The 17174-nt window shown below is 58.7% G+C and overlaps 2 protein-coding genes across 12 annotated transcripts in view; one reads left to right on the top strand and one right to left on the bottom strand.

The window, feature by feature from the left end:
* ACE (angiotensin I converting enzyme) overlaps nt 1–4560 on the bottom strand; it is a 20690-nt gene extending 16130 nt beyond the window's left edge. For 2 of the 4 annotated variants that reach the window (XR_015707521.1, XM_087770286.1), the window contains exons 1-2: nt 4162–4554; nt 508–675 (exon numbers count right to left, since the gene is read on the bottom strand). Coding sequence is in view for 1 of the 4 variants with exons in the window: in XM_087770286.1 (XP_087626412.1) it covers nt 508–675; nt 4162–4371 (378 nt within the window). In the remaining 3 variants the exon portion in view is untranslated. Of the gene's footprint in view, nt 1–507; nt 676–4161 lie in introns of all 4 variants that reach the window. The other 2 variants (XR_015707523.1, XR_015707522.1) reach the window with 2 other exon arrangements.
* CYB561 (cytochrome b561) overlaps nt 1–17174 on the top strand; it is a 17570-nt gene extending 396 nt beyond the window's left edge. Inside the window, exons 1-10 of one of the 8 annotated variants that reach the window (XM_087770295.1) lie at nt 11–235; nt 526–735; nt 10212–10778; nt 11226–11321; nt 13966–14145; nt 14764–14971; nt 15191–15289; nt 15361–15464; nt 15549–15706; nt 16371–17174. In XM_087770295.1, coding sequence (XP_087626421.1) covers nt 14770–14971; nt 15191–15289; nt 15361–15464; nt 15549–15706; nt 16371–16569 — 762 coding nt within the window. In that variant the 5' untranslated portion in view covers nt 11–235; nt 526–735; nt 10212–10778; ... (1 more) ...; nt 13966–14145; nt 14764–14769 and the 3' untranslated portion in view covers nt 16570–17174. Of the gene's footprint in view, nt 1–10; nt 236–525; nt 736–10211; nt 10779–11225; nt 11322–11854; nt 11955–12676; nt 12939–13945; nt 14146–14425; nt 14972–15190; nt 15290–15360; nt 15465–15548; nt 15707–16370 lie in introns of those variants that run through there. The other 7 variants (XM_087770294.1, XM_087770296.1, XM_087770293.1 and 4 more) reach the window with 7 other exon arrangements.

Raw genomic sequence — 17174 nt, 5'->3', positions numbered from 1 at the left:
GGACCATGATGGGGAGGGCTCAGGATGTCCTTATGCTTCTAGTGCAGAGCTGTGTCACTTAGGCACAGCATTTGTGGCCTCGCAGGGAGGGCTTAGGAGCCGGGTGGCTGCAGCAGCCTTCCTTTCCAGTGGGCTGCATCCCTGAGGAGCGCTGGGGAGTGGGGGTTGAGCCAGCTGGCCCCTGGCCATAGGCACAGCGTGGCTGGTCTCCAGGTGACGCCCAAGATTGCTCTGTGTAAGCAGGAAATCCCCGATTCCCACTGGGATAGCTCTGAGAGGAGGTTAGGGCTGGATAATGGGGCCAGCAGGCACCCCACCTCCCCTGGAGATAGTACCCCATCGCCCCTCTCCATCACTGTCTTTCCTGCACAGAGGCCAGGGAGACCCTCCAAAATGCAATGGAGGGGCAACGGGCCAGCAACCAAGTCTGGAGGCTTGGGAAAAGTCCCTTTAAGGGGTTTTGCAGCACCACAGCAATGCCCAGGGCTTCACCAGCAACTCTCCTACCTGTTCTCTCTTCTCCAGGGGCAGGTTGGAGGGTCCCAGGGTCTGGATGGAGCCAATGATTTTCCTCAGCTGCAGATCACTGAAGTTACTCCAGATGCTGCCATAGAGCTCCTTGGCTTTCTTCCCCCACAGCTCCGTGAAGTTTTGCTCCTCCAGCGATGCCTCGACCTGCACGGCGAGAGGGGACATGGGGACTCAGGACCAGCCCTGGGACATGCCACCACCCAGGTGATGGTTTGGGGGCTGGGTTCAGAGCCATGAGGGTTTGTGGGAGGCAGAGGGGATGGGACACAAGGTGGCAGGCAGGGCTGTCCCCAGTCCGTGACATTCATAGATTATAGAGACATCAGCTTCTAGCTGACATGGCAATGATGTCTGAAGCCCCCGTTCGCCTGTGGTGCTCCCAGCAAACACCCACCAAGGTGGCCTTTGAGGATGTTTTGGAGGTGGCTCCGGGGTGTCGTGGCCTGGATGGAGTGGAGATGTTGGGACAGGGGTGTCCACACCATGCAGGCAGGGTGTCTGGGTGCTCCCGGGCTGGCTCTGGCAGCTGCCAGACCCCAGTTTCAGAAGGAGCTCTGAGGTCTGTCTTCATTTTATTCCCATTCTTGATGTTTCACACCTTTGCAGAAGCCCAAAGGAAAACTACAAAGATGCCACATTCACTTTTCTCCTTCCTATACCTCCTTGCTAGATCTATACCTTTCTCCTTTGGCTATCTGCAGCCTGTGTCCTGTAAGTGCCATATCTGGGTTTCACCTTGCAGAGGGGCACCCATTTGCACCGAGCCCCCAGTTTTGGGTCTCTCACTGTCGCCCATCTCCTGCCAGCCCTGACCTCCCTTCCCAGGGCTGTGGGACGGCAGGGAGCTGTCTGCACCGCAGGGGGTTATTTAGGCAGCTGAAGCCGTGGCCAACGGCCACGATTTTGGGATGGGGTGTAGTGCAGGAGGTTGCATCTCAGCCCAGCCAGTGTCAGCTGTATTTTCGGGAAACACTGGTCTTTCAAGAGTGTCCCGGCCCGGGCCATGCGCAGGATGGAGTGAGAAGGTGCAGAGAGCCTGTTCGCTGTCCGTGTGCCATCGTGGTGTGATTTATGGAGCTCATTAGCTGTTATTTGTGGCATTTTTAGCCTGGCTCCAACAAGCCTGGTTTGTTTTATTTTAATCTTCACATTCCCTTGGCTGGCAGCAGGGAGGGAAGGGAGTTACGGCGCAGCAGGCCTGGAGGCTGCCCCAGGATGGAGGCTGACACGGGGGTGGGGATGCTGAAAGTGCCGGGTGCCCCTGGCTGCCCACTGCTGGGCACCCACTGCCTCCCTCGGACATCCCAGCACCCACAGTATCACTCTGGGTACCAACCAGCCCTGATCCCCTGACATGTCGGGATGCACCAGCCCCATGGACACCCTGCACTAGAGCAAGATGCTCTTGCATCGCCCCACTAAACGTGTGATATCTTTACCCCTTCCCAGACCCCCCTGCAGAGCCGGGGGAGCTGTAGGAAGCAGAGTACAGCTGTGTTTCATCTTCTCCTTGAACAGGCACCTGTGTTTGGTCAGGCGAATCGTACCCTAAACTCTCCTGACAGCTCCGGCGGAGCGAGGGGAGGCCGGTGGCGCTACCCGAGACCCCCTTGCCACAGCCGTACTCACCAGCCCTGGTCCTTTGCCACCGCAGCTGGGAGCTCTCTCTGTGGGGGTGCCCCTTTGTGGGGCTCAGAGGCCCCTGGTTGCTCACAGCCCCCAAGTCACCCTACCAAAGCCCCCCCCCAGTCCCTCCCTGCTCCTGGTTGCACAGTGAAGATTCAGCAGTGCAGGATTCAGCTCAGGGTGCTGGGGCTGCTCTGCCCTGGGTACCCAGAGAAGTCCTGCACCCATGAGCAGCCCTTGAACCCCAAACACCATCGCCTGCCTCTCACCCAGAGCCCCAGCTTGCAGGAGGTGGTACATCTCCCTCTCCTGCGTCTGAGCTCCCTGTCTGTCATTCCAGAGTCCCTCTGTCTGTCCCTGCATGGCTGCATGCCCTGTCTTCAGCCTCTTGCCCCTCCACGTCACTTTGTCCTGGGGCCACCTTTCGTAGCAGGTCCCGGAGGAGCCCTCACCATGGCAGCCTGGCTCAGGTGTTATAGATGGGGGGGGTTTGCCTGGCCCAGAGGTTCCCCAGATCCCCCACATTCAGCGTTTCAGGTTGTGCTGGCCAGCTGTTAACCCTTTAGTACTCAGTGCCTCCCCATCCCATGGCACACCTCCCTGCTGCCCCATCGATGGGCTGATCTCAGGGCCAGATCCCCTCCTCTTCCTGGGCTGGCTTGGGAGCCTTGACATGGCAGGGAGCACTTGGCTGTGATCCTTGGGCATTTATTAACACAGGAAAGAGTGAGAGCTGGCCTGGAAATGCCCCTTAAGAAAAGTCCATGCAAGGTGCTTTCCTGGCCCTAACCTTGGACTTGGCACAGCTGGGATGCTCCCGTTCTGCCCCAAGGTTCCCAGCCGTGCCGCAGCATCTGTCCAGACATCACGTCAGCTTGACAAAAAAAGGCTGAAGGGGCACCTGGGTGCTCTCGGGTGTCCTGCCAAGTTGGCAGTGGCCAGACCTGGCGGCAATCTTCCCCCCATGCAGGAAGATGTGCTTCCTTCCTGCCGCAGGGCACACTGTGCCCCTGCCCTGTGGGATCCGGAGGGGTTCGGTGCTGTATGGCAGCCCTAGGGGCATGGGGGTGATGCTGGGGTCCCTGAATGCATGTAAGGGCTGCACTGACCCCCATGCACCACTAGCTATATGGGGTGGCAGGTATATCTCCAAGCTGCATGCAGTGCCGTGGCTGTGCCCCCCACACCGGGGCAGCCAGCAGCTCCCTGGGCACAGCAAGAGCCGGGAAACCTCTGCAGCCTGCCCAGGCACCGTGATTCCCCAGCCTGTGCTGAGCAGGGGCCATGCTGCAGCTCACCCAACCAAGAGAAGCCTCTGGGCTGCTCAAACTCCCTGCCCTGCTGAATCCAGACTGAAGATATGCAAACTCCCGGCCAAACATGCACATGCCTGCAGGATGCACACAACATCGCTCCCTGCTGGGGCTCTGCTGGGCTGATGGCAAATTCCCAGTAGCACGGAGTGTTTCCCCGAAGCCAGCTTCATCCCCACGGGCTGGGGACACAGGGACTGGGGGTGGCAGCCTCGGTCCTGATGCCTCCCTCTTGCCTGTGCACGCTTTGGATGTCTGCCCCAAACCAAAAGCCCCCGGCCCCGGGACATGGCAGAGCTCTGGCATGGCACAGTGCTGGGAGGTGGTGGCACCAGGCAGGGACAGGGACGGGGACAGGGACACTTGACACCTGACCCCGGTCTGGGAAGGGAGGGAAGGAAAGTGGAAGGTGCTGGGAGGAAGGAACCACCTCTAAAAATAACCTGGACTCTGCTCTGGGACCAAGGCTGTCACTCCAGGGCAGAGCCTCTCCAAGGATCAATTTGGGGCAAAAACCTGAGGTTCCCGGACTACAAGTCCCAGCCCTGGTTTGCCATCCTGGGGTGCTGAGACAAGAGCCTGCAGGGAGGAAGGGGACCATGCCAACTGTCCCCACCATGTCCCAGCCTCCCCCCAGTCCCCAGTGCTGGGGACGCCCCCGCGGTGGCATCGCCCCTGTCCCGCCACCCACCTGCAGAGCAGCGTTTTCGGCTGTCAGGTTGGTGTAGTAATCCCAGCTGGCTGAGACGCTGTCGAAGAGGACGAGCTCGGCCGTGCTGTTGTAGGCGCTGGCGAAGAGGGCGGCCCCTTTCTCGGTGGGGTCATACTGGGGGGGCTCGAGGCCGGGCCGAAGGGCACTCGCCAGGCTCAGCCCCAGCAGCAGTCCCAGCGCTGGGGACATCGTGGTGGGAGCAGTGCACGGAGCTGGGGGGGCCCCGTTCAGTGCCTTGCAAGACAGCTTTGCCTCTGCTGCCGGCTGCTTATAAGCGAGCAGCCTTCGCGCAAACCCTGCCCACTGAGCCTGCCTCCCCTCACAGATAAGACCGGAGCATTTTGCTCTCCCTTTGGCAGCTCCCAGGCTTGCGGGATGGAGTGGTGAGCAAGCGCTGCCTTGGAGTGCAAAGTCACTTTGGCGCCTGGCCGCACTGGGAGGGAAGGGGAAGGGGCTGGGACAGCAGAGAGGGAAGGAGATAGAGAAGAATCAAGGGAAAGGTGGAAAAAAGAGAAAGGAGGAGAAAGGCTGGGGTGGATGGGGTGGGTGGGAGGCAGCTCCATCCTTGCAGGGTCCCGATCCCCTCCTGGCTTGGTGCAGGGGGATCCAGCTGAACCAGACCATGGTGCTTGCAGGACATCCCCTCAGCAGCGCCCCGGCCACCCGCCGTGGGGCACGAGGGCAAGCACGACGTGGAAAGCACTCACTTGGGGGGCAGCCAAGGTCCATCTCCCGTTGCCTCTTGCCAAAGCAACGCCTTCCCAGCATAACCTCATTTTTCAGAGAAACGGAGTATTTCTGCTGGCTGTGAAGGAAATCCCATCACATCACACCAGGTGTTTTGAACTTGGAGGAATTAGGCTGATGACAAATGAGTAACAAAAAGTTCCGTCAAGATGAAAACCAGACCTGTGTCAGTGGGCTTGATAGTTCCTTTCTTTTTTTTTTTTTTTTTTTTTTTCTTTTTAATTAACTAAATCCCTTTCCCCCAGGGCCTGGCCCCAGCCAGTGTCAGGGCCACCACCCCATAGGGACACAGCGGACACCTGCCACAGAGGGGAGAGCATTTTTTGGGGGGACAGAGGGAAACTCCTTGACTTGTTGGCCCCACTGGGCACTGCAGAGCAGCTGGGCACCACCACAGCCCCTCAGCATGAACCCACGGGGTGACCCCATGGAGATAGCGTGGCTCCTCGACAAGGGGCAAGTCCTCCTGCCAGGGCTGGGAACCCTATGGGGTTTGCAGAGCCATTTCCAAAATAAAAAAGCAAGGGATTTAGGAGTCCGCAACCCTCTGATATCTATTAAACCTCCCTCCAAAAATCACAGCTTCCCACCCTGCCCTACCACCCACCACCTGCACTGGCTGACATGGGCACCCAACCAACCTTCATCCCCCCCCCAAACCTGAGCCCATACGGATGTGCAACAGCACCGGCATTGCCTGTGAGCCTGGACATCACAGAGCCAGGGGCGAAGCCAGCATCTGCCTGCAGCCCCCCCTTGCCGATCCCTTTCCCACCGGCCACAGGTCTCTGGAAACTCAAGTTTACTGGGAAGTTGGAAAAAATGGTTGGTTTGGCTCCAATTTGGCTGGTGACCAAGCGCCAATGAATGGAGATTTCCTGTGCCCCACCAGCCTCTGTTCCCAGCTGCACTGGGGAGGGGTTTTCCCAGCTCCGGGGCATTGAGGTGCAGCCTCCGGCACTGGTGGGGGTCTCTGGTGAGCGGCGCAGCCAAAACAGGCTCTGCAATCCCAGCGCGGCACTAATATCTGGAAATCTCAGCGAGGGAGGCATTTTCCAAGGTTGGTGTTTCTGATGGGTGATCCCACAGGGGAAGGGCAGCTCTCCATCATTTTGCACATGATCATCTTCCAAGGCTGGTGCAAGAGGGGCTGCTGCTGCTGCTGTGGGACTTTGTGTTGGGCAAGGGGTCCTCTCAATGGCTGCACCTCCAAGGATGCCCGCAGCTCTGTGGCATCCCATTCTGTAAAGCTCCAGCTGGGATTAGGCAGAAAAACATCCTACATGCAGGAGAGTGCTGGCAGGTGAAGCGGCTGTTGGCCCAGAAAGGCAGGTGAGATGCCTGCAAGCTTCAAGACGCCCATTGGTCCCTCTGTGCTGCCCTGAATCCATGCTGTGCCCCAGCACCCACCAAGGACGGGTTCAGAGACACCTGTGGGACACCCTGCAGAGCAAGGGGACCAGTCCCTGCTCTCCCCACCCCTCTCAGGGGTGCTGGGGTGGGTGATGGATGCCCATCTGCTCCCAGCGTACAGGGTACCTGGGGCTGCCAGTGCCACAGACCAGAGGGACAAGAGGTATCGAAGGATGTGAAAAATGTGTTGCCACGGTGACGGATGCTGAACCGCTCATGAGGACATGGGCTCGAGGGACGCTGGGCGAGATTTGGTGTCCCCAGCAGCTGCCCTGTGCTGGGAGGATGCTTCCCCTCAGCTTGCATTGCCATCACCAGCTGCATGGAGACGTTGTCCTCCCCCTCCCCAGAGCATGTGTGTGCAGAAATGTGTGCGATGGCCGGACTGTCACTGCAGCACATCACGGGGTGCAGCTGCAGCGGTGCCTCACTTGCGAAGGAGCATGACTTGCTCTCAGCATTTTGGATCAGTTCGTTGGCTTGCCAGACCTGCAAAGTCTCTCTGCCCACTGCCAGCAGTGCTGGCAGGGGCACCCACTAGTTCAGCCCCTGACCCCAGACTCCCCAAAATAAGGAAATAAGGAGTTTGACAGCAAATATTTCTTAGGGGAGCTGTAAGGTATCAACTGTGACAGTGGTGTGATGGGAGAGAGCGAGCAGGGGTGGTTGTGTGAAGGAGCAGGTATTTGGGATGGCCCCAGTGCTGGCTGGGAAGATTTGGTGATTTTTCTGCATATATCCCAGCCCTATGGCCTCTGACTGGGGATGCTCAAGCCCAATTGTTCCCTTCTTTTATTATCATCAACCACATTTTTGGCTTCCTCATCCCATTTCTCAAGGCATTCAAGGGTGCTTCAACTCCTGTCTGATCCATCTCTCTGTTTGAGCAACCAGGGAGCTTCTGGAGGGGAGAGAAAGGATTCCCTCCTGATTTAAACCTCAAAAAGAGCTTTTTTTATTGGGTGTGTAGCCTTGTGTGTTACTTTTCCTGATGGCTCTGGTTTTGTGGGCACGATGGTTCCTGCGCCTGTTGGTACAAATCACGGTGTGGAGAATTTTTTCCTCCTTCTCCAGACCCTGAGCTTAAAGGCTCCTGCTTTATTTACTGATGAATTCAATGAATTATCATAGCGTATAATTCGCTAATCTGCTTTCCCAGATGTGGTGATGCTGCTGTGAGGGAGAGAGGAAAAACCACCTTTCCAGTCCAAATTTTTCATCTAAACAAACAGCTTTTCTTCTGATCCTTTCAAAAAAAAAAAAAAAAAAAAAAGCCACATCCCAAGAAACTGGGGTTTTTTTGCCATTTATTTCAGACCTGTGATCGCTAAATAAACTATGAACCGTTAGAGTAAGTGCTGCGGCCAGTGCAGCCCCTTGATGTCACCTGGGTTTGGGGACTGGGATGGCAAGAGGGACTCAGGAGTCCTCGCTCCTGGGTCCTGCTGCCTGACTGCAAAATATCTCTGCTGAGGGTTTTAGGCAACACTGTGGGACTGTTTCCATCTTCTCCCTGGATAAAAGATGTATTTAAAGCATGGTGTGTCCCCTCTGCATGGGGACAGGGTGCAATGGGGCACGAGGCATTGCTGCTTTATCACAAGAAGTGCTCACTCAGCTCTTGCCAGAGGCTGAACACAGCAGAAACGCTCCTTATCGGCACAATTTCCACCCTGGCCCACAAAAACACTTTCCAGCACACGCCTGCCCTAGGACAAGGGTTTATGGCCCCGGGGACGCTGGTCCTGACGTGGGCGTGGGGGGACACGTGAGCATGGGGCAGCCCGAGCGAGCAGGACCATGTGTTTCCCCCAGCCTCAGCGCTGGGCAGCTCGGTGGGGCCGGAGGCGGATGGGAAAGGGATGGAGATGTCATTTCCACTGTAGGATCTCCTCAGGCTCCGCCCCCCAGGCTGGGACCAGCACCAGCAGCCCAAGGATGTGCTATGACATTGCAAGGCCCTGAAAATGCAGCGTGCTGAAGGCAGCTGTCAGCTCAGGGCCCCTAAATCATGCCCACATCTTGGGAGGGTTGTAAATAAATGCAAGACCCTGATAGTCAGCCCCTGGGGATCCCCCAGCCACAGTGCAGGAGATGTGCCCAGTGCCAAGCATGTGGCTGGGAGCATCATGGGGCAAGAAGTAAAAGCCTGGCCAGAAATCATCCCTCCTCCTTCATCCCTCATCCTTTGTCCCTCATCCTTCATCCCTCACCCCTCCTCTTTCATCTCTCATCCTTCATCCCTCCATCCCCCTTTCCTCACCAGCCAGCCAGAGCTGGGCACTGGTACAAGGTGAGCGAAGAGGCCAATGTCTTCCCTACACACACATCAGCCCAATAAAACATGGCAAAGTCTATTATTTCCACCTTTTTTTCCCTTTAATATCTGAAAACAATCCCAGCCCCGAGGCGAGTGAGTGCGACTGCTCTGGGAGCATTAATCATCCACTGTGAACCCGGTGCGGGTTATCATGGCTGTTTATCCTAGCTGCTATTAAAAAATTGCCATAAATGCACCTTCAGCCTCTTCTGAAAGAGATTAAGTGTTTGCACTGGCTGCACTGATTGTATCGCCCACCTGGCTCAACTAAGTTGTGTTCCCGGCAAGGAGGAGGACAGGGTGGCTTAATTGCTGCCAGGAGGAGAACCAGGGTCTTTTCCAGCTGGGCTGCTCTGATCCCCGGCCCAGGAAGGAGCTGGGTTCCCAGGGGAGCTTTGTCCCAGCTGGGAATCACCCATTTTTCAGCCTTCATGGGACCCCAGGGAACTGGGGACCAACCCCCGCAACATGACCCAGTGGGACAATTTGTGCTTAATCCCGAGCTACCCTGCAGCCACTCCCTTGGCAGCCACAGAGCCTTCCAACATGACTGCTACTTTTTTCTCTTATATTTAGTGAAAAACTGTTAATTTTGCCCCAGGTTTGTGGTTTTGTGGGGAACTGTGGCAGCTGGGGTTGTTTCAGGCAGCAGTTCGGCTCCTCCAAGGCAGCTGGGCTCTTGAATCGCAATCCTCTGGGGAGGCATCTTGGAAATTAGCATTTCTTAGCGATAAAAACTTGATTTAGGAAGGAATAAAAAACCAAAGCAAAAGAGGTTAGATCAGCAAAATGGTAATTTGATAATCTCTGGTGGAGGGAGGGGAAGCCGCCTGCACCAGGGTGGGGGTAAGCAGCAGGGAAGGGCAGGAACTGCTGGTTTTACCATGAATTATCAGTTAATGATGCTCCTATTGATCTGCAGGTGCTTAGCAGCCCAGGACAAACCTGGAGCGGGTGCCGGGCTTGCCCGATAGCTGGGGAGCTGGAGCAGCATCCACTGAGTTGCTTTGACTCACTGATCTGCAGGAAGCTGTGGCAACTCCAAGCATCCCCGAGCATCCCTGAGCATCCCTGAGCCCCGTGGGTCCACGCCAGGACAGCCAGCACTGGCTCTGCTAGCCGACTGGCATGTCACTGCCCTGGCAGCATGGGGAGGATTTCATTTTTGCCAGCTCAGGGAAAGCTCAGGCAGATTTAATAAAGCCATTATGCCCCTGGCAATGTCTTTAATTAAAGAGCTGGTTACAAATGGCTCACTGCTCCCCAGTAAGAGCAGGGTGCCGGCCAGCATTGAAGGGGCTCGTTTGTCCCTGGATCGGCTGCCACCGAGCCCCCTTGCACATGGCAGCGGGTGCAGGGACCCCCCTCGACAAACGCTGCCATGTGCCATCCTTGAGTTTGTCCCTGCTGTGTGGATGGGACAAGCAACCATGTCCATTTAATCATGTAGGGTTGAGGGCTGCTCTGTTTTTTTGGCTACTGAAAGTCAAGGTAGTTCAGCTGGATGCAGTTACAAACATTTATAAAGCTGTTTTGTATTGCATTACAGCAGTGCTTTCTCAGCAGAGGACGAAGATTTTCGTCTTGCCAAGTGTCCTAAAGGATGAACCCCCAAACCTCATCCCCATTCAGGCTTTTCCAAGGGTCTGTGATGGATGCGCTCAACCCCTTGACCAGACTGGGGGTGGTTTGGTGCAGGCTCCAGAAGAGGTAAAGGCCTGGGCTGTAGCCTGACTGCGAGCTCCTCGTTTCAAGCTGTTCTCTGAAAAATCCACAAAGGAGCAGAGCGACACGGTGAGCATCGATGCGTATGAGCTTGGAACACCGATCATGCAATTAACATATGAACAGTGGGTGGCTTTTCCAAGACTCGTTTACCAAGGAAAACAGTAACTTGTGGGTACAAGGCATCTCCTGCATGCATTTTTCCATCGCATATAATTTGACTACAAGCCAACCACTTAATCCTATAAATATGTCAGCTTAAGTGAACCATCTTTGAGCTCTCCCTGCTCAGCAGCGTGGCTGCATGGCAGTGATCTCCCCTTGAGCTGGGATGCCTCTCAATGTTGCTCCTCGAGGCAGAGAGACCTTTTACCAACAACAGATCTTTTTGGTAAGCGACCAATATTGCACATAACCTTGTAATATGGTAACTTTGATTTCGTCTTGGTAACTTTGATTGCATGCTGAATTGATGCTAATGACACATTATATAAACTTTGCATGTACAATCCCTTAGACATAAACCGTTGACCAAGTCTGAGACTAAGACTGGACCTAGCTGCACCTAAGCTCCATCAGGAGTTTAGAATGCAAGGGGGTCTGCTCTGAACCTCGTGACTCAATGGAAGGGTCTTCCTTACTCTTTGCATCGCTGGTCTCTCTGTGAATCATTCTAAGTAACAACTTGAGTGTAACTCAATTTTCCTTTGTATGATTCTTCCATGCAGTAATTAATAGAGTGAACCTTGCCATTGAACTTTGTTAAGTTGCACTTTTACAACATCATATTATTTTGCCGGTGATTCCTTAAGCGTTCTAAATCACCCATTCGCGACAGGGTCTCAGCTGGACCATGGTGGGGGAGATCCTTCCTCTGCTCTGCCCTGACACCCGGCCAGCCCTTTCCAGCTGGGGCACAGCCCAATGGCTCAAGGTTTGCTGTTTATGGTGGCTTTTATGGCTTAGCTGATTAACTCTGGTAAACCATTTCCCAACAACCATCACAGTGATAAAGCCCGACAGCAGGCTGGAAGGTGGCAGTGGCTCCTATGGCAGCGCCGTACACGGCCTCCCACTGCTGTGGGGTTGTTCCCCGTGGGTGAAGGCTCAGGGCGGTGGCCCTGGGACTCTGCCCCAGGCTGCAGCGGGGCCCGGACTTTGCTCTTGGTGTGACAGGTCTCCATTAGATCCCAGGGCTGCATGGGATTTCGGCTCTACTGAATCACGCTGTGGTGGTGGTGGGGTTGGCCAGCTCCTGGGGTTTGTGTCCCATGGCACGAGTCCCGGGGGGGGGGGGGCGCGGAGAAGGTGATGGGGATGTTGGGGGAAACCTCAGGAGGGTCTTTAGGGTGCCTTTGCTCAGGAGGGTCTGGGCAGGTGAGAGCAGCCCCATGTGCCCAAGGGGAAGGGCTGGGGGAACAACCCTGCACCCAGGCAGAGGCAGTTACACCTGATCTTCTGCACCAGGGCAGCACCGGATCCCACCAGCCACTCCAGGTCCCAGGGTACTCCAGCTCCCATGGATGGTGAGGGCTGAGGGTGCTCCAGACCCCACCAGCCGCTCCAGGTGTGAGGGTGCGCTGGCTCCCATGAGTGATCTGGCTCGGGGGTGCTCCGCGTCCCTTTGGGGACCCAGACCCAAGAATGGTGCCCATCCCACCTGGTCCGTACCTGGTCACTCTGGATCCCACGGGATCCTGCGGGCTCCTGGTGACACCTAGTGGCGCCGTGTGACACACATGCACACCCAGACGCCCAGACACGGCCCGCTGCTCGCCCCGGTGCACGGCGCTGCATCCCCCGGGGGACGCTGCCCGCAGCCGGGTCAGGAGGAGCCGGGGGGGGACGACCCCCCCCATCACCCCCACCTCCCCTCTCCAGGCTCTTATCGCTGGGGCCCTCCCATGGGGGAGCGCAGGATGCAGCCGGCGGTGCCTGAGGGGCTCCCGGGGCGGGGGGGGCAGGCGGAGGCGGGGGGTCCCCGAGGGCATGTCACCCCACTGCCATCCCCGCACCCACAAGCCCAGCCAAGAGCCCTGCAGGGGTGCTGGCTCCCAGCACATCACCGCGATACTGCTGATGGGGCGCAGGGGATGAGTGGGAGCCAATTAAGCCAGATCCACACAAGGCCCTGGTTTGCGCTGCCCAAATAAATACAAATTAAATGGTGACAGAGGCAGTGTGCCCTGTCCACGGGTTGTGGGGTCCCTGGCCTGGTTTGGGGCTGGGCTGCTGCAGGGTGCAGGGGCTCAGGTGGGTGCTGGCAGGGCCTGGCACAGCTGGCGGGGGGGGAGGGTCACAGATGCTGCCAGCGCCTTGGGGACCGTCCCCACAATACACAGACACCCCCCTCCGTGGTGATGCCCCCCCCAGGTTTGCATCCCCCTCCCCAGCGTGCAATGGCACCCTCCCTGTGCAGCAATGCTGGGGGCTGCAGGCCCCCCCTTGCTTTGCCATCGCTCTGTTGCCTTGCCAACGCGGTGGCTCTGTCCCTCGTTCAGATACTGTCACCGCTGGGCCTGGCGCAGGCGGAACCACCCGGCACTCACAGGTAGGGTTGGGGGGGGACGACAGGGGGGATGCGTGGGTGTCCACCTCCAACCTCGCCCCCATACGTCACTCAGGCCCCTGCAGGTCTTGAACTGGGGTGAGTCCCCTCCCCTGCACGAGCCTATAGCCCCCATCGAGAGCAGAGAGATTCCCCCCAAACCCCTCCCAGGGTTTCTGGGGGGTCCCAGCCAGAGGCCACGGTGAGGGGCTGACAGGGTATGCAAGGTGCACCAGTCCCCCCATCCCCAGGCCACATGGGGAGGGTTTAACCAGAGAAGCCCCCCTCATCTTTTCCCTGGGACAGGGGGACTGGGGCTGTGCTTGGGGGCTGCTGGGGGTGCAGGGGGACAGAGATGTGGTTGAGGGGGGACAGGCAGGTCCCCACCACGGGATGGCTTTGCGAAGGGTCCTGGCCGTATCCGTCTCTCCCAGTGCTCAGCAGTGGCTGGCAGCAGCAGATGGGATAGTTTTAGGGCTAACGGGCAACTTGCAGAGACCGTTTCCAACAGGCACCTCCCCACGTCCTGTTGCCAGTTCCCATGGCCGGGGAGGGTTCATTCCCTGTCCCTCTGTCCCCAGCACGGCTGGGGACTGGGTTGGCCCTCTGTGTGAGTGCCAGTGGGGCCAGGTGTTTGCATCTGGCGGGAGGATGCGGGGGGGCAGGATGGGACCGCATGGGCACCCACTGGGGATCTGTGGCCCCATTGGAGCCAGCAGCCTTGCGGTGAGGTTTGGGGGGGGCTGTTGTGATGCAGGGAGGAGATAGTGCCTCTCGCTGCCCCCCCCCGGCCTAGTCCCCATGCCAGTCCCCACAGAGCAGCCCATGGCCCCAGGCAGTGAGGCCGGGCGCGGGCAGGCGGCCTTTGCAGTGCAACCTAATGGAATAAACCAATTCCCTTAACCCATTTATCCGGCTGATCCAATAAAGGTGGCTGGGAATAAAGTGTGTGCGTGGTCTTAATGCATTGTCCCCCCTCCGCCCCAATGCCCACCCCCCGGTCCTGACAGCACTGTGGCTTTGTCTGCAGCAGCCGGGCCGGTGCTCCTCCCCAGAGGCAGCTGCAGCTGGGACAGAGGTGGGACGTTGGCCCTGGCTGACGGAGAAGCAGGAGAGGTGGCCGTGCTGGTGGCAACGTCGTCATCTCTGATCCTCAGGCCAGCGGGGAGCATCGGGGGATAACCCAGCACGAAGCACGACACGGGTGCAGGTGGGTTGTGGGGGCCGTGGGGCAGCTCTCCAGTGCAGCTGCATCACAGCTGGGTAACACAGTGTGTCCTGTGTTACCCTGTGTCCCGCCCCAGCACAGGGGTTTGCTCAGCCCCGTGTCCCCAGGAGCCATCGCTTTTGTCATGGGGGGGGGTTCCCGAGCAACCTTGCTCGTCCCTGTGCTGCCTTCCTCTGGCAGGGTTTTGGGGGTTGTTGTGTGGCTCTGGGGTTGCGTGAGGTGGGGAGGGGGCAAGGGTGGGACACAGGATGGAGATGGAGAGGCGGTGATGGAGGGACAGAGATGGAGGGATGGTGTGGCTGGAGGGCTGGGGCAGGAGTGCTGGGGCAGGCAGGATGTGGGCAGGACCAGGCAAGTAGAGGCAGGAGGGCAAGGGACAGGGCTGGGCAAGCTGTGGCGGCTGGGAGCCACCTCCGGGCGTGGGTGACGCAGCAGCCCCAGCAGCACCAGGAAGCGTCCGGCTCCGTGGCAGGTGAGGGCGGAGTGGTGGCGCTGGATGCTGCCCACAGCAGGACCCCGCACTGGGGCCAGCTGGCTGGGACCCCACTGCCACGCAGGGCCACTCGTGGCTTCGCTGTCCCCTCCTCTCTGTCCCCACAGGCCGGCATGGACGGGGCTCCGCCGCCTGCCAGCCCTGCCGGGCTCTCGGCGTACGTGGCCGTGTCGCAGCTGCTGGGCCTGACGCTGCTGGCCACCACAGGCGCCTGGCTGGGCCGCTATCAGGGCGGTGTGGCCTGGCACAGCCCCCTCCAGTTCAACGTCCACCCCCTCTGCATGGTGCTGGGCATGGTTTTTCTCCAAGGTGACGGTGAGTGGGGCCATGGGACAAGTGCCCTGTCCCGGCTGCAGCTTTCAAAGCTTCTGGAGCTGCAGCCAGGCAGGGTGCGAAGGGGACAAAATGATGACAAATGAGACTGGGAAGATGCTCCAAAACACCCCCCTGTCTGCATGCAGCACCCCTGGAAGATGCAGGGTGCTGGGGAGGTGGGGGACCCCCATGGATGCTCATCTGCCCTCTCTCTGGCAGCTCTCCTGGTCTACCGGGTCTTCAGGCATGAAACCAAGCGCTCTACCAAGGTGCTACATGCACTGCTCCATGGCCTGGCGCTGGTCATCGCCCTTGTTGGTGAGCGCTGGGGCCGGGATGGGCGGATGGGGCTGGATCCGTCCCCAGCGGTAACAGGCTCCTCTCTGCAGGCATCGTCGCTGTCTTTGAGTCCCACCGGACCAAGGGCACCCCTGACATGTACAGCCTGCACAGCTGGTGTGGGATGGCTGCCTTCGTGCTCTATCTCCTGCAGGTGAGGGCTTGGGGAGCCCCTGGGCCCCCGGGGGGGGGGGGGGGGGGCCCCACAGCACCCCATAACATCCCCGCACCCCCGCAGTGGCTCTTGGGCTGTGGTTTCTTCCTGCTCCCCAGCGCCTCCTTCTCGCTGCGCGGCCGATACAAACCCCAGCATGTCTTCTTCGGCATCGCCCTCTTTGCCCTCTCCATTGCCACCTGCTTGCTGGGCATCACTGAGATGCTCCTCTTCAACATCAGGTGGGTGACCGAGCTGGGGGGTTGGTAGCCCCCTGGATTCCCCTGACCCCCAGTAAAGGGCTGCTCCAGCCCCATGGGGCAGAGTCTGGCCCCTGCTCAAGCCATGGCTCCATGGCTATTAGATCTCCCTGAGGCCTTTAGTTCTACTGCTGCTGAGTCACTTCCCAGATGATGTTTAACAAGGGCCGGATCCTGCAACAGCTGTCTTTGGGGATGGGGATAAAATATCCACCGTTGCCTCTCTGCAGCTGGGTGTTTTCAGAAAACCCCTGGGACACTCATGTTCCCGAGGCCTCTGCCCTCGCAGCTAGACGACAAGCGATTGCCCATGGCCCTAGCTGTGCATCGGGGTCCCCCCCAGCACCGTGGGGACAGGGGCTATGGGGCACCCCCACAGCCACCTCCCTCTGGCTGGGGGAGCACATCTGGCAGGGAGGTGTTGGGCTGCCTATAGCCCTGCTATAAGACTGTGCCTCCTGTTTTCTCTGCTGTCACCAAGAGTGTCCCTCCCCAAAGTGAGTAGCACCAGGGCAGTCACCTTGTGCCCTGATCTGGGGGAAAGGGACCTTTCTTGGGGTGTGTGCCTGGAGGAAGAGGATGAGGATGAGGAGGGGCTCCCAGCCAGGGTAGGGACAGCCTTGAACATCTCCCTCCACCCCCACAGGGACTCCTACAGCCACTTTGTGCCTGAGGGCATCCTGGCCAACACTCTGGGGATGCTGCTTTTGGCCTTCGGGCTGGTGGTGGGCTACGTGCTGACGCGGGATGACTGGAAGCGCCCACCGCTGGCTGAGGAGCTGGCCCTCTCCATGGACTTCAAGACCCTGACAGAGGGCGAGAGCCCCGGTGGCAGCAGCCAGTGATGTCCCCAGCTCCTTGGTCCCCAGCACAGGCACCTCATGGTGTCTGTGGGATGTTCCTGTGCACCCTGTCCCCGGTGTCTTGGGGCTCTGCCCAGCTCAAGGTGACAAGGACAGCTGGGAAGGACACGCTTGCTGGTGTAATGCTGCCTGTTGGGTTCAGCCTTGCTTGGCCTTACTCCTCCTCAGCTCTGCCCCACGCAGCCCCCGGTGCCCCCCCGAGCCTGACCCCAGCCCCACAGGGGTGGCTGTGCCACAGGCAGAGGCAGGGCTGGCAGGGGCACTAGGGCACGAAGGATGGGGGTCTCCGGGCTCTGTCCTGCTCTGGGGACCGGGGGGTGGGAGCCCAGATTCCCCACTGAGCGGCCAAAGCCCAGAGCCCATTCCCAGTCCTGATGGGCAGAGGGGATGTTTGCCATCACCGAGATTTCCCACTCGCTGGCAGCCCATTGCCCTCCAGTGCGGCTGTGTGTGGGGGCTGCTCCCCCCCAACGGGCTCCCCAGGGGTTCGGAGTGACCCAGCATCTGTGCAGGTTCAGCGTCTTCGTGTCTGAAATATTTTCCCCTCTTGTGCGATGTGTTGTCTGCGCAGTGAATGCTCCCAACCT

This window comes from Nipponia nippon, unplaced genomic scaffold (assembly GCF_047370975.1).
Source record: "Nipponia nippon isolate SJK-2023a ecotype South Korea unplaced genomic scaffold, ASM4737097v1 scaffold_32, whole genome shotgun sequence".
Lineage (NCBI taxonomy): Eukaryota > Metazoa > Chordata > Aves > Pelecaniformes > Threskiornithidae > Nipponia > Nipponia nippon.
Note: the sequence above shows the minus strand (reverse complement) of the source record. Positions and strands in the feature narration are given on the sequence as shown.